Consider the following 11,456-nt stretch of genomic DNA (forward strand, 5'->3'; position numbering starts at 1 on the left):
GGGGGAAGATGAGAATGCCCGAGAGCGCCACGCCAGTGGTATTCCAAAAATCCTTGGTAACGTTGGCCGACTTGACACTTGTCCTCACTTTCTTACAGTTTAGTGGTGTCACACAAATACAGGGGGGCAAACATGGCTCAGTACATGAGTGTTTGGCCCTTTTTCCTCACTACCCATCTTAGTAGAAAGCATCAGGGTTTTTGTTTGTTTTAAAGATTTTATTTATTTATTTGACACACACACAGGGAGAGAGAGAGAGAGAAAGAAACAGAGCATGAGCAGGGGGAGGAGGCAGAGGGAGAGGGAGAAGCAGTCTCCGCTGCGCTGAGCAGGGAGTCCAATGCAAGACTTCAGATTCGACTCAAGAATTCGACTCCCAGAACCCTGGGATCATGACATGAACAGAAGGCAGACACTTAACTGACTGAGCCACCCGGGTGCCCCACTTCTGAAAGCACCAGTATTGAGCTCTGGATCGTGCAATTCGAAGAGTCATCCACATACAGTTGTTGCACATGACTACACTTGAGGGCAGTTAACCGGAGTTGTTCAAAGAAAGCTGGATGGAACTTTATGCAACATCACATAGTGTAACTTGCCCAAGCACGGGACTGTTGGCACTGCTCTGACCATGCTTCAGGATGTGTACTGTGATAAATTTAAACTGTGGGGAAGTTTTCTGATGAGTTGCAAAATAAAAAGGAGGTAGTAATTTGATAGACAAAGGGAATGTGGTCATTTTTCTACCTGTGTTGTAAAAAAAAAAACAAAAACACACACACTATTAAGGTTATTCAAATGTACGCCTGTCCGGCTTCTGTTCTTTATGTCATTCTGTCATGATTTGTACAAAATGTGCCAAAGTTGATTTCACAAAGATTAAAACAAAACAAAACAAAAACAGAACTGGAAACTGGTGCAAGCAAACGTAACCTCAGTAAGGCTGGGGGTTTTTTGAAAAAAACATTTTGAAAGATTTTCGAAACAAAATACTTGGACCAGATAGGAAAGATCAAAGTACTGCCCACAGGATTGTTTCCATAAAGGATCACAAGTGGTCACAGTTCAAACAAACTGATTTATATTTAAGCTTCCACCACTCCCTTTAAGCTGACTCAGGGTGACTCATTTCAAAGATAATTAAAACAAATTAGCATGACAAACTGATGATGCTCCTAATGGCTGAACCAAAAGACCAGACTGCAGCCCTTCCTGCCACTGAGTACACAACTTCCCCGTCTTTCACTCCATGTCCACCCACTGCAGATCCCACATCTGGGACCCTGTGGGAGCAGAGGGAGAAGTTCTGCACACAGGCACCCAGGACGAAGAAGGGGACTTGAGAAGTGAGAGTGAGGGAATCGTCCCTTTCTTCATATGATTTCCTTCCATGCTCAGAATTTAAGCAAATGCCCCCTTACGGGTGGCAGCCAGAGTGACTGTGTCTAGGATTGGATTGAAACAAAGAATAGGAGGTCAGGTGGCCAGGTGCCCCGCTAGGGAACCAGAGGCCAAGGAATAGCCATTCCAAATCATGCTGCCCCTTCCTGCTGAGTGTTGAGCTGGTTCCCATGAAAGAGTCTTGGCTGACTGACCACAACTGAATCTAATCTTGCCCTTGAGTGTGAGAGGGATAGCATCTCTTTCTGATCACTCTTAACCTCCAGAAGGATCTGATACCCTTCACTTCGAATGTTCTAGTAAGTTTCATTACCGTGGTAAGGGGCAAGCTAAGTTCTCTAGGGAATTCTTTTGTCAACTTGAAACTAAATATCGTTCCTGTTTAGTTCACAGCAATGTTCTTTCTGATAAACACTGAAAAATGCTGTTGGTGTCGATGGAAGGCACATCATGAGAATATTAATTTTTAACTTACCACCGTGTATGGAGAGGCATCAACATTACTTTGTCCACCTGGTCTCTTGAAACTTGTGCCCAAATTGAGGATTTTTAGGAACAAGTGTTTTGAATGTTAATTTGCAAATTTAAAAATACCTTGGGTAGCTATTTAAAAAAAGGCTTCATGTGATAACACAAGTACCTCACTGAATCTCCTTGACATCTTCCCTTAATGTTCCATACTTACTAAGTTTTCATGACTCAAATAATGAAAATGCATCAAAAGCAGCTGGCTGGTCAGAGAACTTTGCAATGAGTTTTTAGGTAACATGAATGACGATAGCTAATTTTGCCAAATTCATATCTTGCATGGTTATCTCAAAGCAGAGCCCAGGGGTAATTTCTCCTTTTACAGGATGCTCCTAGTCACTTAGAATCTTCAGCCCCATCAGTCATCTGGCCTCTGACAGTGAGGGATGTGGGGCTTCATCAGGCTGCCCAAGTCTGTGGTCTCCCTTCTGCTCTTCCACAGACACTGGACCCTTCGCCCATCGGCAACCATTAGCCTGGATGGGAGACTAGTCAGAAGCGGTAGATGGAGACAGTTTTCACACAGAGCAGAGGTTAATTTCACTACGGGGCTTGTGGGCTCTATTCAAGACTCTATTTTGAGTCTCTTCTTTGTGCCAGGCATACTGCGGAGCACCAGGATAACAGATGAATAAGGCATGCTCCATACCCTGAAAAAGCTCGCAGGCCAGAGGGGGAGGTAGGTGCATAAAAATGCAATTAAGGGTGTATTTTGAAAGTGACCTAGGAAAAACTGTCAGTGCACCTCGTACAGAAGAAAGGGTCAGAAAATGCTTTCTGCGGAATGTGTTACCTTGTTCCCTGACCAGAATCTGAGAAGACTGAGAGAAGGGAGTCAGGCAAATGGATGTTGAAAAGCAGGGAGGAAGGAAAGTAAGAAGCTGCACGGTATGTATAGAGAATTACATTTTGTAATTCTCCAGAACTGCTGGAGCATCATGTCTGAGCAAATTGGCCAGGTGCAAATCACGGTGGGGCATCAGCGGTTTTTCCAAAGCAAAAGTGGGGCTTCCCTCAAGGTGATACTTGGGTTCTCCCCGCTTATGGTGGAAGATCAGATTGAGGAAAAGGTCCTGGCTCTCTCTGCATCCTCTCTTCCTAAAACTCCAGCCCATCCGGTTATAGATGTTATAGATGGCAGGATGGGTAAGGAGAAGGCTTGGTACCTCTACATATACACAATAGGGAGATGATGGAAAGTTGAGGATTAAAAAGGAGGGAAAGTAGGGAATTAGGAAGAAAAAAGAAATGTATGATTTCTTCTGGGAATGTTTATTTTTCTAAAAATTGCAAAGGAGAATGAAAAAATTCAGCCCAACTTTTGTATTCAGGGTACAGTTGCATCAACCCACACAGAGGACGGTCTTGTGCAGTTACTGAGCTTCAAGGGCACTTTGTCGTGCCCTGTTGAACAGGATCAGGACAATCAGGCGGTCCATAATTAAAGCTCCTTTCCAGAAAGCAGGAAGAGCCCTCTGTTCCAAGGAGAGGAGAAATTTTATCCCCCCTTTCCGTGACCACGCCAGGCCTAATGGAATCTTGCCTTTATATATATATATATATATATATATATATATATATATATATTTTTTTTTTTTTTTTTTTTTAAGATATTTACTTCTCTGACAGAGAGAGAGATCACAAGCAGGTGGAGTAGCAGGTGAGAGGGAGAGGGAAACGCAGGCTCCCCACTGAGCAAGGACCCTGATGCGGGGCTCGATTCCAAGACCCTGGGATCATGACCTGACCGAAGGCAGTTGCTTAACCAGCTGAGCCACCCAGGCGCCCCAATATGTTTTGTCTTTTCTAACAAAGGAATTCAGTCTTCCAGGAGAGAAGCAACACAGCAGAGAGGTAGACCTGAGGTCTGCTACATGGTATTTGGAGATTTTGCACAAATAACCCAGCCTCTCAGAGCCCCGGGTTCTGAACACCTACTTCACAAAGTGGCTGGGGATCAGATGAGATCATGTTATAAGCATTCAAGTTCCCATCTTTAAGAGTCCACACAATAAAGGTAAGAAAATATGAGGATTATCTTCTAAGGAGTTAAAACATGAAAGACAGCTTACCTTTTGGAAAAGACATCTGGTGACTTCACTTTAGTAAAAGAAGGGATTTGCTTCTCATCTTGGATTTTCAGTTGTATAGGCCGTTTTACTCCCCAGGAAATGTCCAACATTCCTTCAACAATTGGTTCTCCATCTTCTGTCTGGGGAAGAAACCAATCATCTCAAGCATGGTTTTTGTATTATTTATAGAAAGTAAATCTTTTAACGGAAAATGTAGAAATCAAGACTGTAAGACATTTTAATAGATAAAAATAAATTCTCCAGTGGGGTTGTTTGGCTTTTCAATTTATCCTCAAAATAATTCATTTTTTGAAACAGCTATAACCAGCCGAGTGAGTAAGTCATAATGGTAATGACATGCCCACCAGAGGGCAGAGTATGCTAAAATGCTTTCTGAACTCCAAGATTCTTCAATGAACTGGAAGTTTAACTCTGTTATCTTTGAATTAATGCAGAACTAAACACTATACTAAACTAGAAATTGAAGAACAGCTCTTCAGAGACTTAGTGGCTGTTTCCTCATTTCTGAACAGGAAATTTTAACTCACAAAATTATTATGCAGGATGAGTGGAAAATGTACGAAAAAGGTGTTAAATGTGTAACAGAAATTATTTATTTGAAAAAATCAATAGCATTTGACTAATTTTTAAGTTGGAAATATAATAAAAGAAGGAAATTCCATGCAAACATGGATTGTGTACCCTTATTTAATCTTGTCTAAATCCATAGGCCTCTTCTCTTCTAGGTCTACCCCAGTATCCTTGGTGATCTCAAGGATCCCTATAAGCTCTCTCTAAACTAATAGCTTCCAACTTTGTATTTCTAGCCCAAACCTTCCTCCTGAGCTCTGGTCATCCAATTGCCTACCTGACATCAAACTTAATATCTTCCTAATTAACTCTTGATCTTTCCCCCATGAATAGTTTCCTCTCCAAGTCTTTCCCATCTTGGCAAATAGCACCCTTATCCTTCCAGTTGCTCAGGCCAGGAATTTTAAAGCCGTCTTTACTCTTTCTTTTGTACTCAACATCCAACGCATTAGCAAATCCTATTAGCTCCATCTTAAACATTGTATCCCTAATGTGACCACACTCGCTGTATCCACTACCATGATTCTGGCCCACGCCATTGTCATTGTTTGCCTGGATCATTGCAAGAGTTTTCTTGCTCGTTGTTCTCTTGCCCTTCCCTATACTCCCCTTTGCTGGAGAGATCCTTTTAAAATGAATCCTTTTAGATAATGTCACTGTTCTACGCAAAACTCCCTGTGGCTTTCCATCGCATTCCAAGCACATGCTAAGGTCTTCACATTGGTCTACAAGACCCACACACCCTGGGGCTTTCCTTTCACAGTTATGTCTCTAGCTACTCTGACCACTGATTCTCCATTCTCATAAGGTTCCGGCTCCCCTGGCTTCCCTGCTGTACTTCAGTTAACACTAGCCAGGCTCGGCCCCTTACTCAAGCTCCTGTCTCTGTCCAGAATGTGTGTCCCACAGACTTCGGCAAAGTTGGCTTCTTTGCATCCTTCAGAGTCTTTGGTCAAGTGGTCCTCTTCCCCCACCCCACTTAGATCTCCTGCTTTACCACTGTCCACAGTCTTTACTACCATTGGATATATTGTATATTTTGTTTCTTATCTGTCTACTATAATGTGAGGAGCATGAAGGCAAGACATTCTGTTCAGTTTCTTCATTGCTGTATCTACAGCTTCTAGAACAGTGTCTGGCACATGGCAGACAATCAAGATGTGCTTGTCTTAAACCAGAGATTAAGAAAGCTACATGTTAGCCTCCATATTTCCCCTTTGAACAGTATCTGTTATTGTAACCAAGGATATTTAGAAAATTCTGAATTCTAACTTTATTGACCAGTGAGTAAAGATGGAAAGATTAAACGATCTGATAGTCTCACTGTGTACTTCACTTCATGTAATTTTAAAAAATTAAATGACTTTTGTATTATAAATTGAACACTGTTCATAGAATTAGAAAGAATATGCCTCAAATTATATGTTCATAACATCAAAATTCCAACATTTTCCTAAAGGAAACAAATACCTTAACATCATGGATTTTGTAGAAACTTCAAGTAAAATATAAACAATAATTTTTTAAAGTTTTGACCTTTTCTTAAGTTTTCTTAAATTATCTTTACAGTTACATATATTAGAGATCTAAGATATAGGACAATATTGAAATAATTTAAAATTATGCCCGTTTCTTTGTAAAGAGATTAGTTATTTCCTTCTGCTATTACATTTGGGAAGGTAACTGAAATGTTCAATTGAACTAAATCAATTAACTTCTCTAGTAAAGGCCAGAGTGGTTTGTAAGTTTCCTTCTGTCCCAATGGCAATTTTAAGCCAAATCACAGTGGCCTAAAGTCAATGCTCTACCATCAAATTTGAAGATGGGAATCAGAGGTACAAAAGTCTAAAGTTCCCTGGGACCAGGAAGATATTGTAAAGATGTGAGGTGAGCTCCATTGGGATACAAGACTGAGTGGAGAGACATGTGGAGAATGAAGCATTCAAAGAAGGAGAAGAAGAGGAAGAATAAAAAAATCTAAGGCAGTTTGTACAACAACCTGCCATTTGTGCCCCTAAAAATGCTTTCTAGCTTCAGGACTTTTCTGAATTGTTTCCTTCACATTTTGAAATTTGTTATAACATGGTACACATCCATTGGAATCTAACTGATTCATCTTAACGACCAAATCAAACTATGTTACTGCCCATATCATATTTATTTGAGCAATCCCCCATGGGTATAGGCTTAAGGTATCTTCAAATTCTACTACAAATGATGTCACCATGGAATGACACCACCTTCTCTATACTTTCTGGTACATTTGTCAGAAAGTATTATGATAGATTTTCAGTGGAATTGCTGTGCAAAAGATATTTATACATTGTTTTAAAAATACAAAGTAAATAGGTCATTATAATTATTTTTAAATGCTTTCCTATCCCCAAAAGTGCTTAAAAAGTCACATGTTCCAGGACTGGGATTTTGTGATATAGTCTAAAAATAAAAACCATGATCAAGTCAAAGATTCACCTGTTTTTCCAGACCATTTGTGCCGCTAGATTATGGACTCCAACTCATCCTGATTCCTCTATACCTTTATGGGATTCTTTCTGGGAATCAAACTGTATTGTATTCCTTTGACGGGCTTACCTGTCCATATAAAATATGCAGATTTTTCTGGTTCCCATAAAAAATGTTATAGGTCTTCAATAAAGAATTAAGTTGTTCCCTAAAAAAGAAAGTTACATTTGTTTACAATCGAGCTCTTTAACAGTAAGAGGCAATAACAGTGCATTCAGTTCATACAGGTATAAGATAGAAATGGTTCAATGGAAGCTTTACTGTTCTGTCATTTTCACTTACTGCAGATCATTGAGAATGGAAGTCTTCTTGGGACATCAACAAACACTGGAGAGGCTAATTCATAAATAAATAACCAAAGAAGGGAAAATGACTGAGGGCAAAGTGGTGGGGAGACTGTTCTGTGACAGGAGACAGCCACAAAATAGAGATCTGGTTTCACATTTCTTTTTGGTTTTACAACATTTAATCAGCCTAAATTAAGCACCTAGTATGTGCCTGACATCGTGTTTCCTACCCATGGTATGGTAAGTGTTCAGAAATGGTCACTGCTCCCGAGTTACTTATCCTTCGTGGCAGGTGGGATCTGGCTGCAGGAATACTGGTTCCTACCCCCTCCTCTATCCTTCGCCTGTGCCTCCACAGCCTGAGATCCTTACCCTTTCCTAACTATCCTACTGGTCCGAGCCATCTTCTCTCACCTGGATTACTGCGACTGTCCCCTAAAAGCCTCCTGTATCTGTAGTCTGTTGTAACAGCAGGTATTATTTTAATGCAAACCTGATCATCTCTCTCTTCGGTTCAGCACTCTCCAATATCTTTTCCTTATTCGGGATAAAAGCCAACATCCTTCCGATGACTTAAAAGGCCAGATGTGATCTGGTCTTCTGTTTCCTTTTGATCTCATTTCCTATTATCCTTTCCTTCACTTACTACACTCTAGCCACTGGCCTCCTTGATGTTCCTTAAATATGTCAGGCACATTCTCACCTCAGGGCCTTTGCACTTGCTGATCCCCCTATCCAGAATGACCTCCCATCTTACCCCCTACCCACTGTCACACTTTTTACACATTTTCTTTAACTCTTTACTCAGAATTCACCATCTCAAGGAGTCCTTCCTGACCACTCAATCTAAAAGTTTGCCTTCTCCCAACATTCATAACCTGCTTTCTTACCTCTGCCCCTTTGTCACCTCTAACCTTGGAGCATATTGTACTTATTTGTCTTATATTCGATCTCTCTCACCAGACCATATCTCCATGAGAATAGATGTGCTTGTATGTTTTGTTTGCACTATATTCCATGTGCCTGGAAGAGTGTCTGGCACATAGTAAGAACTCTATAAACATCAGTTGAATGAAATGATCAGAGAACTTCTTATTCCTAAAAAATGAAACATACCAAATAAAGGAGGAAAGGCTTTTTTATATAAGCAGTTTTATGGGGGAAAAAATCTTTTAAGTTTCCAAATATATTATTTTTTAAAATTCTTTTGATCCTCAATATCTGTCTCCCTCCCATAAGAATATTGGCTCCATGAGGGCGGGGATTTTGGTCTATTTTATTCACTATTGTCTTCCCAGTGCTAGAGCAGAGACTTGTTCACAGTAGGCTCCTAATCAATAAATACTTATTGAACACTGGATGACAGAATTCATGTATATTGATTTTTATGCTTGAGATCATGTAAATGTACTCTTTCCATCTGGCATTGTAATTTTAATGTGACCATTTCCAAGTTTCCATATACTTCACACAATCACCTCAAAAAACATTCTACAAAATTCTTCCATGCTATGGTTCCATCCCCAACTGAGTTACTTTAGAATTTCAGTGTTGATGAATATTTCTCTTCTAAATATCATTGCACACACAAGGGACTTGTTCCCCTGGAGTCATTACTGTGGGATATTTTTTAGAAATTATTGTACTGGTAAGGAGCATGAACGCTTTTATAGCTTTCATATTGAGTACCAGGGCAGCATATAGAAATTTCTGGTTCACTTGGGATGCAACTTCTGATATGCTGAGCTGTGATGGTTGTTACTAAGGCAAATGAATTTTTATATAATCTTATTCCCTCAGCTTCTGTTTCTGATAAAACTGCACAATAAGATACATTACAAGTATCTTTCAAAGTATTTACTTTCAGGACCATGTATGATTAGAAGATATTCTCTGAGATCAAGCCACTTGGAAAATGTTTCTGTACCTGAACAGAACCTGACTAAATCTTCCCCCACAGAAAAAAGTCTCCAGATGACCCAGGGAGTCAGCAAACTGTGGTCCTGGGCTATTTGTGTTTATCAACGGAGTTTTATTATAATGTAGCCACACTAATTTGTTTGCTTATTATCTGTGGCTGCGTTTCTGCTGTAACTGCAGAGTTGAGTAGTTGTGACAGAAACCACATGACCCACAAAGCCTAAAATATTTATTATCTGACCCTCTACAGAGAAAGTTGGCCAACCCCTCCCAAGTATAACACAGGGTAGTGAATACCACAGAAGTTGTCCATATTTTTCTTACCACAGGCAGGATCTCTCTGACTGAATATTAATGGCACTTTGAAGGATTCCGGAGTGTGGAAGAGTAGTAGAGCTCAGTAAAATGAAGGGCTGGGATAAAGTGAGGCATTAGGAAGAAAGCTCACAAGTTATGTAAACAACTATAGCAAACGTGAATGCATTGCAAATATTAAAACAGCATTACATTTTAATTGTATATACCTTACCAGAGGAACTTTTGAAGATGATTTTTGGTGTATCAGATGAAACAACGGGTCTAATATAACCCTGCTAATAAAACCTAGCCTGCAACATGTTAATCTGACTTGTTGGCACTGAAGTCACAGGATGTGAAGAGTGATTGTCAAGTTGATCATCCGTGTCTGCCTGTGTCTTCTAATAGTGAATGGCCATTCACTCAGGCACTCATCAGTCACCGTGTGAGCCCAATCCGGGGGTTTCAGTCATACTCTGAGGATGGGTGAGAGCTTCAAGAATAGATGTGGCCTACAGTGAACTCTGGAGGGGGGGGGAATTAAACATGAAGAGTGTGAGGAGCTTACCAGGCAAAGAGAACGTTCACAAGGACATGGGGCTATTTCTATAGCTTTTGTGGAGAAAGCTCAGAGCGTCCGGATTCTAAGAGTAGAACATGCAAATGGGCAGTGGTGAGCAATGAGCAGAAGAAGCAGGCAGGAACCTCGTGAGCCATTTTAAGAAGCTTAAAATTCTACCCTGCAGGGAGGCGGCAGCTACTGAACACTGAAAGTTCTAGGCCAAAGAAAGACATGATGATCAGGGCCACCAGGGAACTTACAGGAGACAGATTTCAGGACAAGATGGCAGCAGAGATGAGTGGGACTATTGCAACTGTATGGGGTGGAGGCTCAGGGGCAAGGCAAGGCTGTGTTCCATGGAAAGGTGCTCAAGTGTCCCACATGTACAGAAGGGAATGAAGTCTAGATGGGCCCTAAAATAAGTAAAGGGATTACATGATTTAGGGCATCGGAAGGTAACCACAAAAGCGTTATCTAGGCAGTCCCTAGTCAGCAAAGGGGGCAGTGATTTAATATACACTGTGCCCTGTCAATGCTGACTGTAACAGATTTTCTGGATCCGCTTAGATGTTACATATGGACCTTCCTCCCCTCAAGAAAGGAAACAAGCATCTGGGTATCTCTCCCTCTCAGCCACCAAAAAGTTCCCCATCCAGCTCTGATCAGACTGCTAAGCAACTATTCAGCTGCCCTAACAAAGCTATAAAATGGGTGAGAAGAAATGGATTTCACATACAATCTTCTCAGTTTACAAATCTGTGAAGTCTAGAAGCCACAGGGATGCCCAAGAAATAGACATAAGGTTCAAACAGCCTATACACTATATGTTTGATACATAAGAAATTGACTTTGTGAAAGCTTGGTTTTGTGGAACGTGAAATACTGCATCGTAATATATAACAAGGTTTAAAAAAAACATCAAACAGTATATAATTTGGATAGTGTTTTAAAGATTTATTTATTTATTTGAGAGAGAGAAAAAGAGAGAGAGCGCGCAAGCACACACAAGCGCACGCACAAGCAGGGGGAGGGGCAGACGCAGAGGGAGAAGCAGGCTCCCCGCTGAACAGGGAGCCCCGATGCGGGGCTCCATCCCAGAACCCTGGGATCATGACCTGAGCCAAAGGCAGCTGCTTAACTGACTGAACCACCCAGGTGCCCTGATACGGATAATGTTTTAAGAAAACTGAGGACTGGCAAACTTCTAATTAGATGAAGGGCTAGAAGAATAAGCTTCTCAAGACAGAAGCTGGCACTGTGCACTGGCAGTGCAGA

At 40.9% G+C, this 11,456-nt stretch overlaps 1 protein-coding gene across 4 annotated transcripts in view; it reads right to left on the reverse strand.

Moving 5' to 3' along the window:
- RASSF6 (Ras association domain family member 6) overlaps positions 1-11,456 on the reverse strand; it is a 48,445-nt gene that overhangs the window by 16,250 nt on the left and 20,739 nt on the right. For 3 of the 4 annotated variants that reach the window (XM_027599042.2, XM_027599044.2, XM_027599043.2), the window contains exons 3-4: positions 7,185-7,263; positions 4,002-4,141 (exon numbers count right to left, since the gene is read on the reverse strand). In XM_027599042.2, coding sequence (XP_027454843.2) covers positions 4,002-4,141; positions 7,185-7,263 — 219 coding nt within the window. Of the gene's footprint in view, positions 1-4,001; positions 4,142-7,184; positions 7,264-9,851; positions 10,144-11,456 lie in introns of all 4 variants that reach the window. The other variant, XM_027599045.2, reaches the window with a different exon arrangement.

Source organism: Zalophus californianus, chromosome 2 (genome assembly GCF_009762305.2).
Source record: "Zalophus californianus isolate mZalCal1 chromosome 2, mZalCal1.pri.v2, whole genome shotgun sequence".
Classification (NCBI taxonomy): domain Eukaryota; kingdom Metazoa; phylum Chordata; class Mammalia; order Carnivora; family Otariidae; genus Zalophus; species Zalophus californianus.